Source organism: Ambystoma mexicanum, chromosome 1q (assembly GCF_040938575.1).
Source record: "Ambystoma mexicanum isolate Mex_15411 chromosome 1q, UKY_AmexF1_1, whole genome shotgun sequence".
Lineage (NCBI taxonomy): Eukaryota > Metazoa > Chordata > Amphibia > Caudata > Ambystomatidae > Ambystoma > Ambystoma mexicanum.
In genome coordinates this window covers 243,396,547-243,420,714 of record NC_090922.1, presented here as the reverse complement: position 1 = coordinate 243,420,714, position 24,168 = coordinate 243,396,547, and the positions used below count along the sequence as shown (strand labels likewise).

At 45.3% G+C, this 24,168-nt stretch overlaps 1 protein-coding gene across 6 annotated transcripts in view; it reads left to right on the top strand.

The window, feature by feature from the left end:
- PTPRH (protein tyrosine phosphatase receptor type H) overlaps positions 1-24,168 on the top strand; it is a 687,535-nt gene that overhangs the window by 379,198 nt on the left and 284,169 nt on the right. For all 6 annotated transcript variants that reach the window (XM_069638112.1, XM_069638104.1, XM_069638130.1 and 3 more), the window contains one exon: positions 10,210-10,500. In XM_069638112.1, the coding sequence (XP_069494213.1) occupies positions 10,210-10,500 (291 nt within the window). The remainder of the gene's footprint in view (positions 1-10,209; positions 10,501-24,168) is intronic.

The window sequence follows — 24,168 nt, the reverse complement described above, 5'->3', positions numbered from 1 at the left end:
CATTGTCCACAAGGCCTTCTGGGGCCTGGGGCCTCAATACCTTCAACTCTCTCTTCCTAAATATCTTCCTTCTCGAGCTCTTCGCTCATCTGCCTCCAACTCCCTCAGAGTCAGTTGCTTCTCCAAGCAACGAGATGGTGGTAGATCTCTCTCTTCGGCTGGGGCCTCCATTTGAAACAGCCTCCCTGCCCACCTGAAACGTGAGGAGAACCATCTCTGGTTCAGGAAGCACCTCAAAACCTTTCTCTTTGCTTCTGCTTTTTCACCTCCTCTCCCCAGCTGATTTCCTGGCTGATACTGAAACTGTACTGGTTTACCTGGCCACCCTCTGATCTCGGGTCCAGGTCCCCTCCTCTGCCAGTCACACACCTGCACTGCCCTCCTGGCAACTCCCGCATTTGAGGACTGTTTTCTGTATCCCTACAGTCCCACCACCAGCACTTGACACCTTATGCCTGCACTTACCTTTACCATTGCACTTGCCACCTGCTGACCGTACTTTACTATTGCTATTTATTCTATTATCCCATGTACTGCACTGTTCCCTCTCCCTTCCCCCTGCACTTTCCTCTTTCCCCTGCACTTGCACGATCTGAATGACACCTGGCCTAGTAGGATCATTGTCTGTCTTCCCTCTGTTCCCCCTCCCTTGCCTTGTCGTGTCTTTAAACACTTGTGTATAGGCGCGTTACAAATGCCATATCATATCATAAAACTCAGAAGAAAGATCATAAATGCACTGTGGGAAACTTGCCTTCTCTCTGCACTGCCCTCTAAAAAAACACAGGCAAATATTCCCAGTTGATATCGGAGCCCTAGCTTTGAAAAAACCTCCGGGCATTGGCCACTTTTGATGTAAAGTATATGACATTACTGACACATGCAAATCATGGACAGCCATTATTATGCCTTGGAAATCTTTTTCCATCTTGATGCTTTTAGGGACTGGATTACTTACACAGAGGAAAATATTTACAGGTATGCCTCTGATGCAAGCTTGCCCATGGATTGGGACTAATTTACAAAAGTGTTTTTCAAAGATCAGCTGGTTCCCCTGTAACCTTGGAACCTGTTTAGGCCTGAAGAGGCATAGCTGGTAATTGTCATTATAACTATATGCACTGTATCTTCTTCTGTTTCCCTGTACCTAATGTCCCTATTGTATGTCATGTCTCCCTAACCACTGTAACTAAGTAAGTTCTACTGTAACAGCGCCATGATGCCCCAGGCCGCCTGTGCGCTTTATAAATTCAAATAAATAAATAAATGGGAAAATCCTACGTGAAGCAACTCTTAATTTTCTCCTCCCGTTTATGTACGGGTTTTTAAAACAACATTGCGCACATCGTATAATCACACCAGGTCAACAAATATAATGCCCATGAATGTCCTTTGCAAATATTACATCATCATCTTTTTCAGTACCCTGACCGCTAACTCGTTTGCAAGTAATGAAAGTATCTGGTGGAATCGCTTGATAACCGGGGACAAGACAAGATGGCATACGGCATCAGCTAAATTGCTGAATCTAGCATTCCAAAAAATGACTTTGCCCACTATTACTTGAGATAGCATACCTCTATGGGTGGAAGTTGCTTCTTCATCTGAGTTCTTGTAAAAATCTAGTTCTGATTATATACAAGTAATAAAAAAAAAAAAAAAAAAAATTACATCATCATAGAGTGAATTCAGTGTAAATACAAAGAGCAGTAATTGATATCTTGTCAATGGAATGCACTGATGTTAAAAATAAACACATCTCTCTGGCTCTAAACTGTATACACATATGTAATGCATGGCAGCTTGCAATATCTGCATAAAAGCCTGGAAGTAATGTTCGCATTACTGGTGGTTGGTTGTGACATCACAGCTACTACAATAGGACTACTGGATAACAACCGTAATAAGAAAATGCCATCATAGCTGCTCGGTTAGGACGTCACAGTGCCTGCAGATTGAGCAGCGCAGCGCAGAATTCCAGTTGTCTCTGCTGCACTTGTTTAAGGCCATGGCAGGCTTTCCAAATTCCTTGCTTGCAAAATAGTTTTCTGTGACACATTACAACCATTAATTAACAAAGAACAGTTTTTGGTGGAATGGTTCTTTTGTGCAATGCTGCAGTTCATGCCATGTGATAAAGAAACTGCCTGCTACTTATTTTACAGCAGCAAATTAAAGTGTTTTTCGATGCATTTTATTTACCCACTGAAATTAATGTTCCACAACACATTAGAAGCTGCATGTTAGCTGTTTTAGATCCAAACAGATTCTATATTGATTATACGGATCAGCAAATGGGAGATCTTGCATTTCTGTAAGCAAGAGGTGAGGTATTAAAAGGTATGACAGAGGATGGCCATGTAAAATAAGGGATACAATACCCATTACTGTACGTTAAATGTATTCATTTATTTATTTGTATTTGAATAGCGCACTGCCAGCCCAGAGGCATCAAGGCGCTGTTAGATGAAGTTTTGTAGGAGATTTTGAGTAAGTGGTCACCCTGGAGTTCTTTGCCCTTATAAAGGAACTCAGCCTTCATCCTTGTTCCCCTATTTGGTCACAGAACTCCTCTCTGCGAGCTGCAGTATCGTTACGATGTACGAGAAGGGGCACTTTATTCCGCGTATGCTCACTAAAGAATGGCTTTGTGTGAGATCCCTGTCCATAGAGTGGAAGTGCATCTGCCCTTTCTTTCGCGGCAACGTCCACCTGTCTCTGTCTGCCTTGCCTCTCTCTCCCTCTTTCTCTCTCTATCCATCCCTCTATCTCCATATGTGTCTCATTACAAGTCGGGCGGTGCGGGTTAAATGCAGCGGTATTACAGTATACAAAGAAATTGGGATTTACTGTGCCACATCCACTTGTAATCCAGCGGTAATACTGCCAGACCCAGTGGCAATAATGGCAGGGGTGGACTGGGAGCAAAAAGAGGCCCTGGAAATAATTTTCAGAGTGGCCCCATATTACACATTTTCAGAAAACCCAACCCTTTTCCTATGTGAACATTTGAAAATACCATACAAAAGAGGCCCAGGGTGCAGAGGTCTACTGGGAAATCTAGAGATCCCTTTAGGCCAGGGGTGTACAACTGATTTTGACAGAGGGCCGAAAGTACCTTACATGATGGCTATAGCGGGCCGAAAAGTAAATGTGGGTGGGGCGGTAGGCGCGGTGGGGCGTGGCGTGGCAGGAGGCTTTTTCAACCCCCAATTTCTTATTAAACACATGGAAAACACTATGCCCTATAGCCCTCACCCCTCAAGCAAACACTATGCCCCATGGCTCCCACCTCTTAACCAAACACTATGCCCCCTGACACCCACCCCTCATGCAAACACTATGCCCCATGACACCCACCCCTCATGCAAACACTATGCCCCAAGACAACCACCCCTCATGCAAACACTATGCCCCAAGACACCCACCCCTCAAGCAAACACTATGTCCCAAGACACCCACCCCTCAACCAAACACTATGCCCCATGGCCCCCACGCCCCAACCAAACACTATGCCCCATGCCACCAAGCATGCACCATGCATACATACTCATACAGACCCAAACCCCCACCCCTGCATACAAACTAATAAGTATACACCATGCACCTATACAGACCCGAACCCCCACCCCCAACTCAGCACACAAACTCACAAGCATACACCATGCACCCATACAGACCCAAATCCCCCACCCCAACTCACCATACAAACTCACAAGCATACACCATGCATCCATACAGACCTGAACCCCTCAGCCCCCAACTCAACATATACTGAGCGTGCACACAACAACAACAAACCTTCAGGCAGACCCGACCTCACCACCCCCCCAGCATCTCAACATACACTGCACTTGCACACAAACACATTCAGCCAGACCCGACACACACCCCACCCCTGCATCGCAACATACACTGAACTTGAACACAAAAACAAACATTCAGGCAGACCCGACACACACCCCACACCCGCATCTCAACATGCACTTTCACACAACAACAAACATTCAGGCAGACCGACACCCTCCTCCCCCCCAGCATCTCAACATACACTGCATTTGCACACAAACACATTCAGGCAGACCCGACACACACACCCCGCCGCATCTCAACACACACTGCACTTGCACACAAACCCATTTAGGCAGACCCGACACACACCCCCCCTCCGCATCTCAACATACACTGAACTTGCACACAAACACATTCAGGCAGACCCGACACACACACCCCTCCGCATCTCAACACACGCTGCACTTGCGCACAAACACATTCAGGCAGACCCGATACACACCCCACCCCGCATCTCAACATACACTGAACTTGCACACAAACACATTCAGGCAGACCCGACACACACCCCACCCCCGCATCTCAACATACACTGAACCTGCACACAAACACATTCAGGCAGACCCGACACTCACCCGCCTCCGCATCTCAACACACACTGCACTTGCACACAAACACATTCAGGCAGACCCGACACACCCACCCTCTGCATCTCAACATACACTGAATTTGCACACAAACACATTCAGGCAGACCCGACACACTCCCCCCCCTCCGCATCTCAACACACACTGCACGTGCACACAAACACATTCAGGCAGACCCGACACACCCCACCCCCCTCTGCATCTCAACACACACTGCACTTGCACACAAACACATTCAGGCAGACCCGACACACCCTCCGCATCTCAACACACACTGCACTTGCAAACAAACACATTCAGGCAGACCCGACACACAACCCCCCTCCTCATCTCAACACACTTGCACACAAACACATTCAAGCAGACCCGACACACCCCCCACCCCTGCATCTCAACATACACTGCAGACATACAAATACAAACACCCATACACACCCGACACACCCCCCCACCTCTGCATCTCAACATACATACAACAAAAAAAAAATACATTCAGGACGGACCCGAGACAGACACACACACACAAAAACATACAGCCCCCCCACCATGTACTTACCAGGCATGCTGGAACGCTGGCGAGGCTTCTGGCACTATGGCTGGGGTGGCCGTGACAAGGCTGAAATGCCTTCCGGCATCAAGCCTTACTGGCCACGCCAGCCGAGGATTGGTGGTGGAATGGATGGCGGGAGGTGTGAGTGGATGGAGGAGCAATCGATGGATGTGAGGAGGGACGGTGGAATCAGCAGCCCAATGACCATTGGGTAGATTGGTCTTCAGCTCCTCCCCACCCCCGAGGTTTTGGGTTATGTTGGCTAGACTTGGCCGATCTACAGAGCTGTGGCAGTACAGGAACAGACACAGACAGTAAAGGGTTAACAAAGGCCCAGTAATTACCAATGTAAAGCATTTCATTGTTAGCACCTGCATTCCTATAGGCAATTGAAATTGTGACGGGTGTTAGTACTTGCATGTTCTGGGAGTGATTAGAAGCGTGGGGTGGGGGGGGGGCAGCAGACAGCTCATTCTCGCAGCTGTTCTTAAATGGGTGCTTTCAGACCTGGAGAGAGTTGAATGATAGAAACATTGAAGCTTTGCCAGAATAGTCTCATTAGAATGTGTAAAGAAGTTAGATGCCCCCACAAAGGTAAGTGTGCCCCTCCCTGTCAATCTCTGAAGTTATCCCCTCTTACAGCATTTGAAGGGTCAGCCCGCCCCAACCCCAACATTTTAGCCCAGTTGCACCCCTAGGAGGAATGGATGGAGTAAGAGATGGAAGGGGGTGGATGGACTTGGATGGATGCATGCACGGAGAGATGGATGGATGGATGGATGGATGGATGGATGGATGGATGGATGGATGGATGGATGGATGGATGGATGGATGGATGGATGGATGGATGGATGGATGGATGGATGGATGGATGGATGGATGGATGGATGGATGGATGGATGGATGGATGGATGGATGGATGAATGGCGGGAAGGAGGAAGATGTGAAGGGATGGGCAGATTTATGGGTGGGTTGGCTCGAGCTAAAGAAGGGGGTGGGCACCTCAGGATGGACGGAGAGCGATAGAGCCGTAGACAGATAGAGAAATGAGTCTGGCGCGGGGATAGCAGTACACTGAGAGGCACACGGGCGGATGGCAAGCCGTTATTCGTGTGCACAGGAGGCCGAGGACAAGAAAAAGGGGCAGGGCATACAAGGGGGCGGGCAGAGGAACATCGTTCCACTAATCTTTTTTTGGTACACTTCGACCACTGGGTTCCACGCTTGCGACTGACCCGCTCTATATTTGGGGAACCATATAATGCGCTAGGGTGTACCTTAACGGGTCTGTGTTGACATTTATAGAGAAAAATAAAAAAGTATGCATAAACTGCTTCGGTCATTGGGAAGCCACATAAAATGCCATATTGGCCCCCATGCACTTCATACACTATGTACAGTGCCCTGTTCGCCATCTTCCAAGGCAGGTAGGAGAGAGTGGGGAGACCCTAACTATATATGGAATTGAGTGGATGAACATTATGGGCCCGATTCATGGAATTTTTTGCACGGTTCAAGGTGATTTGCACTGCCGACACAAACACTGATTCATGGAACTGTGCAAAGTGTATTTTTGTAGTGCAAAGTCAGTGCAAAGTCATGTTTGCAGTACCAAAGGAACTTTGCACTGACTTTGTGTCGGTAGTGCAAAGTCACTTTTCAGCAGTGCACAGTTACTTTGAACCGTGCAAACATTTCCATGAACCGGGCCCTTAGTGTATGTACCATCTATGCACGGGCAACAACTCCGCTCCTGACCTCCAAACAAAACCTTCTGGCTCCTGTACTGCATGAGGGTAACAACTGGTTGTGAAAGGGGGCGGGGCTTCTTCCTAAACGAATCTGTAGAAAGTGGAACGCACATTGACAAGCATTCGATAAATGTGTGCCACGTTAGAGGGTGATGGAGTAAGCTTACTAGAATGGGGGTGGCACCAAAGTGATGCAGTGCAGCTGCTGTCTATTTTAGGGGGCCCATCGCTGCACACGAGTCCCCAGGCCTTTGCAACGGGGAAAGTAGCACTTCCCCGAAATCTGCATTTTCCGCATCCACATCAAGGCCTTGGGGCGGGGGGGGGTAGGGGGGGCGGGGCATTTTCTTCGGTGTAAATTCCAATTATAAATGTTTTTTTTTTTCTGAATCCACTTCGGCGTATTTATTTTTGGACACTTGGCTATGATTGCCCAAAAGCGAAAGCAAGGACAATTCTACTAGTTAAATAAAAAATACCAAATAAATACCAAAAGCTCAATTAAACACCCATTGGAATTTTCCAAGGTACAACTGACATCAATCAGAGCTTTCCTAATAGAAATTCAACACTCCTAGCAACAACTGGATCCAGTAGAAACGATTTTTCTCCTTTCATCTGGAGTTTCCAACTGGCGCAGATCCCCCCTCCCAGGTCTGCCCACTTGCAAGGCGTATGACCCCATGCCACCTAAGCCGCCAAACTATGTGCCGAGCATGCGCTCAAACCCTAGAAGCCCACAACAAGGAACTGTAAACAAAAAGGGGATCCAGTCTTTTGGGTCAGTCTGGGTTAGTATTGTTCAAACCAGGAGAAGCACAGAAAAGATCACGGTCTGGCATATTCTTCGCACACGTGGCAGCGCGTTGGGGATTTTCCCTCCTTACTGGAAATTATGACTCCACTAAGCAGACTCCACTGTAATTAGAGAAATATCCAACAAGCCCTACAAATTACGAAAGCGCGGCAATGTGGCTTTTCACTATCATTGTTGAGGGGCGTCTATTTTGTTGTGGAAAGGGAAACACAAGTTGGCATCCATGTGTTTAGGGAAAACTGCTAGAGACCCAGAATAGGCCTGAGCCAATATGCTTCATCATAAGAAACACACTTCTGAGGGTAAACGAGAACATAGGAACGGGTGACTTTTAATACCCAAAAGGGGTTTGTTTAGTGAGTTTTTTAGTTTTTTTCTACCAATATTTCTATTAGACCATGCACTTTCTGCCACATGAGGTGGCTAAGTGAAGTTGTGTTATGTATGGTATCTTATTGGGTAGTGTGGTAATGTTTGGTTTGATGGGGTAAGGTGTATGACGTGGTTTAAGTAGAGTGGTGCAGCCTTGGAAGGTTTGTGTGTGGTGTGTCGTGTCATGGTAGACATGTGGCAGCGTATTTTATGGTATAGTATGCAGGGCTCTGTTTTGATATGAAGGTTTTAAAACGCCACGTAGCACCAAGATGGCTTCCATTCTTTCCACAACACACAGGGAGCCCTTCTCACTGGGCCTCGCTCCTCCCACTTATCGGGGCTGTTTCGCCTGTGGAACACCACACCGACCCAAACATGTCAATTGCAGAATGGAATCTCTGGGTAAATGGCGGTGCTCAGTGCGAGAAGGTGACAACCTTTTTTAGAGGAACTATCGAAAGAAGCAAGTCTACAGAGGTGCATAAACAGCTAACGAGTTCACTGTAGAGTCAAAATAACCCACGTAGGAAAGAAAACCAAGAGCAATCTGTGAGAAGGGGGCGTTCCAGTTCAAGGCCACATGCACCCTGGCCTGTGCCGATGTAGGCAAATTGCGACTTCTGTATAAACCGTAAAGCGCATTTAAAGAAATAAAAGCAGGTCACCCTGCAGGTACATCATTTTACGAAAGAGGTGTCTGTCTACATGTCTTATTTCCTAATTTTGCATTTCAATATTCCTTCCTTAATATGTGCAGGTGAAGCAGGGAGACACTAGAAGGGCGCCGTCAGAAGGAACTCATTCATTGCCATAGCAAATGTTCCTTCTTACGATATAGTGATATCGTTGTTCAGCTTACCTTAGTCGACATGATCAAAGTTGCCACTGCCAGCCGAAGCCCTCACACTGCATCCTGCCCTGCTGACCTCGCTAGCAAACTGTGCAACTGTGCACTGTGCAGGGCACGTGCGGTTCCGGTCCCCAGCCCAGTAGGCCTTCATGCGCAGGCGCGGGCCCACCCCTGCTGTGAAGAAAAAGAAAATGCACAGCGCCTGCCTCTGCAGCCAATTCAAGGCAAAGCACCCAGGAAGAGGCGGAATCATGCAGTGTGCTGCATGTGGCTGCATGTGTATCCCTCCGCGCCAAAGAGAGCCTACGGCCAGAGGCCGACCGGGGGATGTCCCGGTGGGGCAGTCCAACCCTGGGTAATGGTAATACAGTTTACTTGTATCTGGGTGTATATACCACCCAGAAACCACTAAACTGCTAATGAGCGCCCAAGGTGGTCTCTTGCTGTCTGCCTCTCTGTCTGGGTGTTTGGCTCTGTCTCTTTCATGCTTGTCTTGGCTCTCTCTGTGGAGCTTGCGCTTACACTCCTGCTGTTTCTGGGCCTCATCACGAGTTGGGCGGTAGCCCTTACATACGGTGGTAACGCTATTGCCGCTGCATTTAAGGGCTGGCCCTATTATAGGTTGGGCGGTTAATTGGAGTTTTACCTCTGGAGGTAAAAAAGTCCACTTACCACCCTTTTTTGATGCTATTACCGCCAGCGCAATTACAGCCGGTGGCAATAGTGCCCCCCAAGCCCATTGGGTGGACCCAATGGGGAATGGGCAATAACCGCCCAACCGCTACTCGCGATCCGGCACTAATAGCGCCAGACCGAGTAGCGGTAACGCTATTTGTGCTGGCGGGATGCCGGCGGTATTAGAGTTGAGATTCCGCCAGACTCCTGATGAGGCCCTGTGTCTTCCTCTCTTGGGTATTGCCATCAGTCTGCTTCTCTCTCGCTCCCCTCTTCATTATGTCCTCTGATGCCCATCTGGACTGCCAGACCGGTCCGCATATGTCTTAGCTAACTATCTCCTGTGTTTGCGTGTTCCTTCTTCCCTGGATGCAATCACCGCTGTCAGCACGCAGCTCCAGCAAGCACTCATGCTCAGCTATTGAGAACAAGCTACTGTTAGCTTCACTGGCAACGCCTTGACAAAGCGCCAAGGCTGCAAAGCACGTGCAGGCCCACACGCACCTGCACATATTAGAGAATAACAATAAGCATGTACGAAAAGGGATACTTTGATTGGACTTCTTTCAGAATTCTCATGCTAGCACAAATACAGCCGTAAGAACTTTCTAATCATTTATAAAAAGACTAAACAATTTTCAGGAATTAAAGTCAATTTTGTAACGCAGATTTTGTATTTTGTGACAGTGTCATAACAACTCCATAGGCACTGAAATGTTCGTTTATGTCTGCTTTTCTATGTTTCCCTGCAGTGCCCTCACCGGTCTCTAACTTAAATGTGACCGGCAAAAACGAAACCTCACTGACCCTACAATGGACGCCGCCCAGTGACACGAACGCTGCCAACTACGCTTATGTGGTGAGCTGGAGCCAAAGCGGCTCTGTGCGGAACCAGACCTTCCCACCGGCTGCTCCTGTGGGAAGCCGCCAGACAGCAGTGATAACCAGCCTGGATCCAGGGACCCCCTACAACATCTCAGTGTACAGCGTCACGCCCAATAAAACTGAAAGCACCGCGGCAACCTTAACCGACGCAACAACAAGTAAGTGGACGCTAATGGCGCATGCGCGAAAGGTGGGCTGGTGGCCTTCCGTTGTACATCTGCTGTTGCCTGCGCGCAGAATGGAGGCCAGAATGTGGCATGACTTCTTCATTATTTTGCCTGTATACAGTGCTTCATACCAAAACGCTGAATGTTAGCGCCGCACGCTGGACTAGCCCTGGAAATGTTTTTTTAAAGTTGCCCCATATTGAAATGATTGGTTATTTATAACACTTAATACCCAGAGGTTGCTAAGCAAAGACCCACGGATGGAACCTGTGGTGCTCCATGTCGTTTTGCTTCCAAGGCGAGCACGTTGTCCCTGAGCTATCCTCCTGATATTGCAGCATGTAAGGAAGCCCAACTCCCGAATGGTGATTAAACACTAGTTAATCATAACAAGAAAATGATATCTAACATGTGTTAAGAATGAGGAATAACAGATGGAAGGCTTTAGAACAAAACCCTTAATTCAAAGGAAGGGTGGGAGTTGAAGCGACATGGAAACAAGAGGCGGAGGAGCAGAAAACCAGGGTGCCCTCTCAGAAGAGGCGCCTGCTGCAGAGGCACACCAGGAACTCTCCCGAGCTGCCTGCAGGTAGGGTGGCCAACTTTTTGATATCCTTTTGATATCCTTTTGCGGGACACTTGCCTGCACGGCGGTGATGCCATCACAGCGTCATTCACATTTGGCCCGCCCCATTTGTAACATAAATTTGTTAACTCTAAACACCTGGCTTAATTGCAATGCAAATGGTTTGTCCTTGGGAGGTGAGGCTCACGTTTTTTTAACTGCAAACACGACCATCACGGCCCCAGGAACAAAGCTTTAGCATTGAAATGTAGACAGGTGTCAGAGCGTGAGCAGCAAGACTGGAACAGCAGCGGCAGCAGCAGCTCGACCTGCAGGCTCAAAAGGGCCGGGGCCGCGGAGCCGCCCAGGGAAAGAAAGCAGCAGGTGGCAGCGCCGTGGTGTGTAGACAGCCACTTCAGTTTGCAGAGTGGCTGTGCTGGACACAGGTTGTCCCGGACACCCTGCGACCCACACAGCCACTCTGCAAACTGCGGGTCAGAGTGCCCAATTACGGGACAATCCCGCAAAATACGGGACAGTTAGCCACCCTACCCAGGCCATCAATGATTACAAATAAGAGATCTTATTCACAGTAGGGCATTGCTGCAGGGGCATTGCAGCGGCATTGCACGTTAAGAAAAAAGAATCCCACCAAGAGGTGGCTCCACCCACGTCCAGGCTGTCCCACCATTCAGGATTGGTGCTAGAAATGCACGGCCAGTGCCACTTCATACGGCCATCTCCACATTGGAAACACTCCTAGCCCACCATCCGTTTATTAAGTTGGGGGAGCACTAAAAATCTGCATCAACTTTGCTTGCGGCATTTGTGTGTGTGTGTGTGTGTGTGTGTGTGTGTAAACTTACTGTGCAGAAGTGGGATTTGCCCTCTACTTGCAGACCTGGACCTAGTCAGCGGGCATGCCCCCATTGAGCATTACTTGGGACCCTAACATTTGCCATCTTCAGTGATACCTTTTGCAGGAAGGTGTTATTAGCAAAAGTGGCCCGAGACCAGGATGCAAAGCTGCATATCATTGTGCCTCCCTTCTGCATAGTTCCCATCCCACCAGAGCATCTGGGAGCAGCCAAGACAACCCAAAACCCAGCCTGCAGCCTCACTGGTCCAGCTGTGCAAAAAGAGAGAAAGCCACCTGCCCTTTCAAGGTCCAAGCAGACTGGTGCCTCTCAAAGGCCAGACAGGCTGGAGCAAGTGATGAGATGTGCTTGTGTATTTCATTTCTTGCGTCACATTTTTTGAGGTGAAATAGGCCCTTTGTTTTTTTTTTTAACTGCCATTTTTGTGGATGTTTTTGCAAAAACCGCTGTTTTTGCTCTTCTAAAAAGAAAATCAGTTTTCGCTGCAATTTGCAGAATTGCAAAATTGCTCTAAACTGGAGGGCCTGATTTAATAGGCATGCACATTAAACCAAAAACGTAGCCAAAACAAATGCTGTTCTGCCAATCCAGAGACATCAGGAACTCTTCCTATTAAATTGTTACAAAACAGTACAAATAATGACACCCTGGCTCTCTTGTGGTTTTGCACACTGCCTCTTTCCTGCAATGTGCCAATCGTACACTCACTCTTTAGTCAATACAAAATATTCTGTAAAAATGCAGCAATAAATAAAGGTCTGTGCGGCAAAATTTGCCATTTCATGCTGCAGTATCTTGGAGGGTGTTGGGTATATTCTCTAGATAGGATACACCTAATCTTATGACATTTGGCTATTGTGATAAAGTGTGGTATATTTTATTGGGGTAATGCATTGGTGGTTTCCTTATTTATGATCGTAACGCTCCCCTCATAATATACCATAACACCTGTCCTTTTCCCGGGTCTTCTTCACAATAATAGCCACTGGACTTATTACACTTATATTTGACACTGTCACTTTTCTTTTCTCAGCAACTTCTCTACGATGCTGAGCTATACTCCAGCAGCCAAATCACAAAACATTTTACAATATGCACAAGTCATTGGATGGCCATACATCACACACTTCTAAACTTGCTTACTATGAAAACCAAAAGTTCACTTCAGATTTTACCACCTGTGGTAAAATGAATTACCACCAACATCTAAATGGGACTAGTCCCATTGAATTTTGAACCTCGGTGCACATTCATGCAAAGAAGTCTGACACAACAATTCACAGAAGTGTCTTACAATGAGAAACCACTATTGGAAAACGTTCAGTAAATCAGGGTGTTTTCAAATTCTGTTTTTTTATGTGCCAAGGATATTGAAGTTATTCAAATAAAATACATCATGTGGTGCAAGCCGGGCATGCAAATGGGCAAAATATGAACTTAAATGTTACATTACACAATTTGAATTAATCAAAAGGCTTCCCAGCCTTATCTTACCAATGTCCTTGTGCACAAGCAAAACTTGGCAGCAGATGCAGCTTGAGAGAGAAAAAGAGAAAAGACAACAACAGCAGAGCAGACCTTTTCTTTTATGAGCTTTCAAGACCATGTTCGTTTCAAACACTAATGAGCATTATGCGATGATAGCGAGCTGCTCACCCTGACTAGCTACTAAAAATGCATCCATGTATCCAAACCTCACTTATGACCCATATTCACATTAGAAGTTGGCGAGGTTCCTGCGCTGCTAGCTCTGGAAAACCCCTCTTTCTGGGCTCGCCACCGATAAGACAAGGTCACGATCACAGCAACTCGCCAGCACTCTCTCAGCCCAGCACTCGGCAGCTTGGTTCCCAGCACAGTATCTCTGCACGTCTCCTTGCTAGTCAGCCTGCCGGTCTAACAACTCACACCCACTCACAGTGTCTTGTATAATATCATCCTGACAGCCAACAGAAATCCTTCCCGTCACTAGGTCATACCCCCGAACCCCACGTGGTATTACTGTTGGACAGCAATAAGATACATGTCTCTTCCTTTTGCTTCCTGACTTAACAATAGTGTTTTTCAGCAGGGCACCGCCCACCTTCGCAGCCTGCCACACAAACTACTGCTGTGCTGCCCGTTTAACAATCTCATTGAATGGACCACATGCATTTCAGATTTGGATTCAGAACATTTATTTCCATGTAAACTCAATTGCACTCCATGCTAAGGATAGGGAATTCAGTTAATTGGGATTCGTTAAGTTAGTATGCTAATGTATATAAGTTATCAAGTTTGGTGCAAATTCAGTCAAATGGAATATTATTCTGAAATGAACTAATTTTAACACGTGCTCACTGCAATGATAGTATATGCATTTCAATCTGATGCACGCGCTGGCCATTTATGATGGTTGCATTTTCTACATGAGCGCCTTACAACCATCTATACAAGGACCCCTGCACTTCACTGCCCCCAATTATCCTACAAGGGTCTGCTCATTGACTCCTCTGCTTTACTGACTAGGCACTCTTCCTCGCATGCTGCACAGTTTGTCCTAGTCATAGCTCTCTGCATCTCTCACTGATTGTTCATGCTTCATTTAGTGGTCATCATGTCTCTTTCACTGGCCAGTCTAACTCACCCAGTAGTTATCCGGCTTTCCTCCTTGTCACCGGGCCTCATTTATTGTTGAGCATGCCCCATTCACTGCAATGCCTTCCTCATTTACTGCTAAATACGCCTCATTAGATGTCCTTCCTCCCCACTAGCTGCTCAGCCTGGCGCATCCTCTGCCCAGCGTGGCCTCAGTCCTTGTGCAGCAGGCCAAATGCACGGTGTGTTGCCTAGTTCACTGATCTCACCCCCACCCCTTTCAAGGGCGTGCCCCATAGTTAATTGCAACCTGAAGCTGTTATTCACTGCTAACCTACTCATCCAATGATCTCTCTGCCCCAATGACAGCTCATCCGGCCCCCTTCATTACTAACTCCCTCTCTGATTGGTTACTGTGCCTGCATCACTAGTCACCCTGCCTCACTCACTGGTCATCCTGCGCTATTGTCTGGTGATGACCGCCCCACATTCTAGTCACCCTGCCCCATTGACTTGTCATCCATCTTCTATTCACTAGCAGCCTGGATCTGATCATTGGTGACCCTGCCTCGCACGCTGCCCAGCCTGCCTTGTTCACTGGTCACGTTGCACGACTCTCAAAACCCTGACTCATGTTCACCATGTCTCGTTCTCCGGTCACCCTGGCCTACTATCTGTTTGGAACGCTTTCGTCAATGGTGACCTTGGCTTCCTCGTCGGTATCATACTGCCTTGTTTACTAGTTGCCATATCCTACTCACTAATCATGGAGAAGGGGGTCCGTAATGCATAACTGGACTAAGAGATGTCGCTTATTGTAATATCACTTACGTGGTGTTACTGAGGACCATATTATGTTTCATAATCTTCAATAAAGTTATTTTTTTTTCATCCTCTAATGTCGCTGAGTATACAAATTAGGAGGACCACACTTTTTCCATTGGCTTCAAAAATCTGGCTCTGTACCAATCAATCCTGAGGCAGTGGCATTCACCTCAGCTTGCCTTGTTTCCCATGCAATTGGAGGTTTATTAAGACCAGGACACGGTCACTCTGATACTGACACCATTATCGGAGCACTTTGCATGTACTCTTTTCTTTTCAATGTCTTTCTGTAGTTCTGGGGAAATTGATATAATAAATTGGATTTTAAGCACTATTCTTATCTCCTACGTAAACACTTTCTCGTGCTCCGAACCATATTTGGCTTAAAACATGAGGTTCTTCTTTTCCCTCACACTATTTCCTGATGATGTAATCCAAAACAGAAGAAGGTCCTGCGGTCAGGACTCAGTGCCCCTTAACTTGGACAAGGTTTATGCGCTTTGAGACAAATATAGTGGTGAGCTGACACTGTATAAAAAAAGCAATACAATATAATTAGAATTTATTTATTTATTTATTTGTATTTGTTTATTTATAACGCGCTGTGAACAGGGCCCATGTGCATAGCAGTGCAAATGGGACATGCAACGAGAAACATAAAAAGTCAGGACCTCTCGTTCAAAAGATCAGAACAAAGGGACCACTATCGAATTATTCTAACAGAAGTGTTTTCAGATGACGTTTCAAAGGCCCTAGGGAGGCGCAAGACCTCAACTTCAGAGGCATGGAATTCCATAGTTTGGGAGCAGTGTGAGGAAAGCAGCATTTCTGAACTAGTGAAAGATTAGCCCTGGGAACGGACACAAAACTGGAGTTATTAGACCTCAAAGTTCGAGTTGTCTGTAACCAATTTACTGTTTGGGCGAGATAGCTTGACTCATACCAAATAAACAAGCATGAGTTATGCACAATGTTAGACACTAAATTCTTTTGCCCATAGGCCCATACCTGGCATTATAAAACAATTGCTTATCTAGTGGTGTTTGGACTTGTGAAGGTTATTTGAATAAAAGTAAGAGCAGCACTCTCAATGTAACAACCATACTTTATCCCACCGCTGCCACCCGTGTTAGACAGAATTGCATGCAGTTCCCTCTGGGACCACCACATACAATTAGGGCTACAGGTGTAAGCAAAAACCAACCTTTGCTATAAGTCTAAACTACACAGTTTAGTGGTAGAGGGCTGAGCAGTCAGACTTATCTCAAGAGGGAATGTGAGCAGTACAAGATATTACACAGAGGACTTACAATCACAGTGGTTCAAGTAGACACTTATACTCAAGGTTTCTTGGTAAAAACATATTAATTTATTTACACAATCATTTATGAAACATTCACTAGTGTTAGGCAACTTAATAATATACCCAGATATACTTCAGTACTAAACCAATACGTTTCTGAACAAGTTAGGCTCCCCTGAAGTGGGAGCAAAATGGCACTTCAGTAACTTTCAAAAGGAATAAAAAGGCACAAGGTAGCAGAATAGATTACATATTCTTGGTAGACAGTGAAAATAGTTTCAGTTCACCAGAATAGTTCAATTCAAGTCAATAGGCCAGGCCAAAGTCAATGGGCTAGTGTTCTGGATATGAAAGAGCAGTTCTGGTATCAAACGGTAAAGTCTTTGCAAAAGATCTTAGAAGTAGTTTTGGCGAAAAAGAATCATATGCCGGGTCGCAAGCTGATTAGGCCTGCAAGCTGGGCTAGTTCCATGAACTTTCACAGCGAGAGAGAGGTTTTCTCAATCGGATGGGCACAGTACCTTAGTTTGAAGAAACAAATGCTGCTGAAGTCATGGGTTCCTGGCAGTTCCTGCAGATCTCACTGTTCCTGAGCCTCAGTCGTGGGGACAAGAGGGAGGGTGTGGGGGACTCCTGCACTGCACGGGATCGTCAAAGAAAGCAAACAAGATGGAGTCACTTCAGTTTCCAGTAGCTGTAGATTCAAGAACACAAGCTGGTGTCCCTCTCCCTGGTTAATCCTAACCAGCCTTGAGAATGGTATCCAGGTGTCTTACGAGTTGATTGGTCCTGCCAACTCAAAGGAAGAAGCCATCCTTGAAGGAGGTTCTCTGTCGAATGGAGCTTTGGCAATTCGGACCTGCAGCAGGGCTTCACCGGGAAAACCAAGGTCCACGAGTTGCAGCAGCCGTCCTCTTCCAGCTCGTCTTCAGTTCTTTCATTCCAGTGGTCGACTCTGCGTTCCAGTCCAGGAGACTCGCTTTTTAAACAGTTTTCTCCCATTCATTCCAGCCTAGCTGTCACTCACCCAGCAGGGTGGCTGTCCTTACCGGACAGTCAGCCAGCCAATCACATCACAGTGCATTTGGGTCTCCTAGGAGAGTAAGCACAGGGCAGGGAGGTTTGGGCAACTCCCTCACTTCCTGCCCACCGCAGACACTCAGACGCCAGAGGCGGTCTTCACTCCTGAAGCCTGCCAAAGGCACACGAACAAAGGGACCAAACCTGGTTTGGTGCGCACAGACAAACTCTAGAAGGACTTTTCCAAAAATAAACGGCAAAAAAAGACCGGGACCCGTTTAAACAAAAGGGCTTAAGGCACCATCTTGAAAAACATGGTTCCCGTGATTTTTAGCTACTGTTGTTCGCGTTCGGGAAAAATCATGGTAGTTTGTTGTAAAACCACTGCCACCAGCCTTTTCAATAGGAAAGGGTAGCATTTGACTGCTACATGAGTATTAACACACAGGGGATACTATGTAACCCCTCCAGCACTTCATTGTAAAATGGTGTGTGCTGGGTCTAGGAATTTGGAAAGACTAGTGAAGTCAATTTCACTTTACATTCTCTGGGAAACAGTAGTTCATCCCAGAGAAGGTATTTAAACCTTTGGGAAGTTAAAAAAGACATCGCTGTGTCACTGCACTGAAGGTGCTGTGTGAAACAAATAAAAAAGATGATGCCTATGGAGTTGTCTAAAACTCCATAACCAAAAGAAATAAACACAGAAAACAAACTGAATTAAAAAGTACAGACTCCCAAAATTCAGCAAAAAAGCTGGGGGTCTCTAAGGTAGAGAGGAATTAGCACATTTGGAGAATTCTCCCTAACAAGGGGGAACATCTCAAACCATGTCAAAATCTTATAGGAACTCCAACAATTCTGGACAAAGGGTCACCTTTAGGAATACAACCCAGGAGTACCAGTTACCAGGTGTAGTGGAAGTAACCTCAAACACCTGATAAGATCAGAGAAAGCGATGCCATGTGACATTTAACCAGGATAACACAGCAGAAATGATCACAAGACGTGTACTACACTTTAGTTTTTAAACGAAAATATATTTAAGATTAACAACATGTTACTAAAGCAGACCATAGGCTACTTAAGCTACCTACTGCATATAAACTAAGGTGTTGCCTTATACACCTTGGTACACCCAGTAGAGACAATGTAGGCCTTTGCCTTTTTATGCCAGTATTGCTATGCCCAGATGATGGCATCACATTCCTGTTTTGCCTTACATGTCAGGTATAGGCACCAAATGCTAAATGCAGCCTTGCGTGCCGGGGTACTGCTATCATATAACTGTACTGTAAATACCCTCTGAGTGTTGGTACTCCTTGGGCCTTCTAGCTAAGTCTCTTTTTAAGTGCTCGCCATGACTTTATGGCCCCTACCTCGCCTTCCCCAGCCTTCTTCTCCTCTTTGACTGAGCCTCACTGTACTCCACTGGTACTGGTAAAAGATCTCACAAGCTCAAATGCCCTAGGGCAGCTTGCCTGTGGAGCTGGCAAAGCACATAGGCTGTTTGCCTGGCTGCCCAAGGCCTGAACCTGCCACTCTCCCGGCAAGCAGACGGTTCTACTGTCAGGAAGGGGTGACAATCCACTATATTTTGCTCCTTTGTTGCGCCAGATTGGTTCTTGTACCTCTAGAATAACTGTTGCATAACCAAATTAATTGTTGCATAGCCAGATTGCTCTTACTTTGTTAGATTAGCTGTTTCATGGCTAGATAAATTTTGTATACCACTAGACTCATTTAGTTCAAAGAGTGATGAATTGTTGCAAAGCTAGATTAATCGTTGCATGCATATCTTAATTGTTGCATAGCCATATTCATTGTTGCACAGGCATACATTTGTTGCATAGATAACAGCGCTACCATAACCATAGCAAGAGCTACCATTTTATCACGTCTAGACTATGGCAACGCACTCTTACTGGGTGCTAACAAACAATGCGTTGTTAAATACCAACATATTCAAAATAACGAGGTCAGGATAATTAAACACAAATCTAAAACCGAGCATATCAGCAACGCCAGGAAGGAACTTCACTGGTTAAGAGTAAAGGACAGAATGCAGTTCAAGGCCCTCACGCTGGTACATAAATGTATCTATGGGAAGGCGCCGACGTACCTCAAGGCTAAAATCCACCCTTATGTACATAGCCGAGCACTAACATCAGCCGCATTAGGTATGGTGGCCGTGGCACCTCACAATCGCTCAAACGGTCTAGGGAAAGCTTTCCCGACAGTTGCCGCTGTCAACTGGAATAAATTGCCTGTAAATCTGAGATTGGAATCAAAACTCTTAACTATCCGTAAGAAACTGAAAAGCCACTTGTTTAAATGATCTTAACCTCGTGCTCTAGCTAGACACGCCCCCATTTCAGTGAGGTTTATCACTAGTCTCGTGTTTTAGTCAAGTATGTAGTATGGGGTTTGTGTGAATACGCCCCGATGCTCGCGAGCTACCGGCACTCTATACATTAAATTAAATACATAAATAGCTAGATTCATTTCTTATATTACTGTACTAATTCATTGCAAAGCCAGGTTGTCGTGACTCGACCCCATTTAAGGTCTCAAAGGCTTGCGATTGCCCCTCCAATTACCTGGAGAATTCCTTGGCGTTTGGCTCAACACCGAAAACGCGGCGGTTCTGTGCGGACTGCAGCATCCAGCATTCCGAGTTAGTGCTCGAGTCAGGCACTATGGTCACGTGACACGCACGGACCGTCATTTCGTGTCTGTATGCGAGTAGTACTTATTCTTGCTGCGCGCACGGAGCGGGTGCTCCTTAACTGAGTTCTACGGCCAGTTTTGTAGCATCAGTTTTCTGCAATCTTGTTATTTTTGAACCTGTTCTTGACTCCTTGGCCTGTTAATACGGATTAACCTTTTTGAACTGCACCTGATTTCTGGTATTCGTTTCCTTCGGATTGATTCCTGTTACCCCCGACGTGGCACACGTTACCTGGATTTCTTCTGCCTACCGTTTTGTTACGTTGCTATCCCGGAGCTCTGCAACCCGGCGTAATCGCCTCTGAAACTTGGTCAAGTATCTCCCGCTTCCCGCTTGGACCTGTTACTTACCTTTATTTCCTCTCTTTCAGTTCCATTCCTTTTCTCCTCCTATCCTTGTTTATTTTGTCCCCTCCTCCACTCCTCCATACACAGACTCACTTACCTACACCCTGGGACGCTCTGCTGAATTACGAGGATTGTTCATTTGGATACAAGAGTGACCGCTGTGGACGCTCTCCTGTTTTCTTCTTTGGTCACTCATTTCACTAATACCAGGACGCTCTGCAGTACGACACAAACTGTTGTTAACCTGTTCTATTAGGATCACTGGACTTTTCCTGGAACGTCTTTATCTGGTTCTTCATTCCGTTTCCTCCGTTGTGGCCAAGTAGGTTTCGGGTCTTGTTCTTCACGGAGCAGGTAAGAGTGGGAAATAGGGCGGTTGGTACCTTTTGATCAAAGTATTGAACAGCTGTTATTGTTGTTTCCTCTAGCTCTGTTGCTGCTGCTCCTGCCTTTTCACTCAAGCCCCTTGTCTGTTAGGTGCTTTCTCGTACTCCTACAGACTGTGCTCTTGTGAGGAAAGTCTGGCTGCAAATTGACTTCAGGCAAAGAGGGGGTTGTGATAAGGACTGTCTGGGTTTGACACAGGTTGAGTGGTACATAGCTGGATTCATGTTTACAAAGCTAGATTAATTTATCACACCACTAGAGTTATTTGTTGCAAAAAGAGATTGATTGTTGCAAAGTGGGGTTAATTGTTCCATAGCCAGATTCATAGTTACATATACAGATTGTTCTTGCATAGCTAGATTAATGTCTTGCTCTACTAGGCTGATGTGTTGCACATGCATAATAATTGTTGCATAACCAGATCAAATGTTGTATAGATTGATTCATGTATGCATAGTTACATTCATGTCTTTCACCACTATACTCATTATTGTCACAACAAAAGTAATTGTTACATAGGTATATTTGGTTTTGCACAATTAGATTAATTTATTGTCCCATTAGACTAATTGTTGCTAAACCAGGTTAATAGTTGCTCAGCCAGATTACATTTTTACGCAGTCAGATTAATTGTTGCATAGCACCATTCATTTCTTATACTAATTGCTGCAATGCCAGATTAAATGCTGTATTGCCAAATTAATTGTTACATAGTCCGATTATTGTTGCATTGCTAGATACATTTTTTGAACTAAAAAACTAATTTATTGTATGTACAGATTAATTGATCCATAGCTAGATTAAATGTTGCACATACAGATTAATTGGTGCATAGTCTGATTCTATGTTGCAAATCTGGATTATCGTTGAATAGCTAGATTACTTTCTTTCATCTAAAGACTACATTTTAAGGTTGCAGGACAGATTGTTTCATAGCAATATTAATTTTAACACAGCTTGATATATTTCTCACACCACTAGACTAACTAGTTCCATACACAGATTAATTGTTGCATATCTAGATTACGTGTTGCATCTCCAGATTAATTATTGAATAGCCAGATTATTTGGTGCATATCCATATTATTATTGCATAACTAGATACATTGTTGCATAGCGAGATGCATTTTTGCATCAGGAGGCTAATTATTGACTGGCCAGATTAAATGTTGTAAATTCAGATTAATTGATGAATAGCCAGATTAATTTTGCAAAGTAAGATTATTGTGGTATAGCTTGATGCATTTTCCACACCAATAGGCTATATTGCTACTAAGCAAGACCAATTATTGTACAGCTAGATTATGCAAATGTACATCGATTCTTGTTGCCATTCTTTTGCACCATTATATACATTCTTGCATTAGTAGATTATCTGTTGTCCAACTGCCCCCCACTCCTTGGTACCCTCAGATTAATTAATTATTTTCACAACAGCAGATCATTTTGCTGCACAGCAAGATTCATTTCTGTATACCCCTAGATTAATTATGTCACACCTTAAATTAACTATTTATTCCACATTACTTTGCTCTTTGTTCATCCCAGATTTATTTTTGTATCACCAGTTTTACAGCTACATGAATAGATAAACTTGTGTCCAACCGTAACTCATTCCTTGGTTGCCCAGATTATCTGTTGCACCACTGGATTATTTACTGCCCCATTACAGCTCATTTTATATACCCACCATAACCACTGGCCACTGACCCATTTGACCAGAATTACCCAGGAAGGTAAGTAAACAGCCACTAGCTGCTGGACCATAACAACAGTATGCTTTTCAGAACAACCATATTCATAACGTTCCACCCCAAAGCAAGATTACATCACTACCAATGGATGGAAAGACAACAGGGAATGAGCGGAAAAGAGAGACAGCAAAGTGAAGGTGATGTCCTTTAAGGCACCATTAAATCATTCAATGAGAACCAGTAAAGGTCACCCCAAAACGCTCAAAATCAATAGCTAAAAACCTTCATGTCAAGATATCTTGTCTATTTAAACAACTTCCCACACCACTAACAGGAGACCAAGCCTCATTGCAAATCCTCACATAGAGGATTGCTACAAAAGAAAATGAGTAACGCCAACAATTAAATACCCACATTGTTGACCACTGGACCTCCACCATGACACAAAGAACCAGAAATCTCTCCATCTAGGAGTGAACACAGATTAAAACCTTTATCATAAAACAGTGCACTACTACCAATCTTCACCAGACCCAAGATTACCAAGCATACCCTAAAAATAACTCACTCAGCCTTTTTGTATATGATGCCAACAACCACAGAGACTTTGGAAGTCCATCCCTCTATTATTTTTTTTTTTTAAATTTGATTGAATTCTAATACAATTTTTACAAAAGTTCATCCATCAAAGTATGCATTTGTTCCGCTTTCTTTACTTCTTAAGTCTTCAAGTGTTTTAAAGTTCAAGTATTCTCAACATCTGTAGTTGTCCTTCTGATTCCACTGCTCATTTTGCGCTCCTGTACAAGTCCAATTTGTTTGAAAAATAGAGTCACTGCCACTGCCCATTCAGTTTTCTCCCCTCTCATCAGACAAGTCCACTAATCTTCATCCTCAGCTGTAGTTGAACAGCCCAGGAATTTCATTAAGCATTCTCTTGCTTCATGAGTACCCTTACGCACCAACAAAAGGTGTCGGATTGATTCCACCTGCTGGGTATTACAGTATCGACACGTGTCCGAGAGTGACTCGCCTCTTCTTGACAAGATCTCATTAATCTTCAGAAGGTTAAGTCTGATTCTAAGGAAGGTATTGCGCAGGTACTGATCCGGGAATTTTTTTAAATAGCTTCTGACCTCGTTGATTCTTTTTGGAACTGTGGGAAAGTTTTTAATTGATTTATATGAAGTAGCGTTATCCTGAGTTCTGATCCAGTCCAGTTCGACTAGTTTTTTTGCCACCTTTGTTGGATTTTGTATTAATGTGGCTCTCGTCAGGGCCACCTCATCAAGTGGGTTTTCACAATGTTCTGCCCAAGTTGCTAGGATTTTG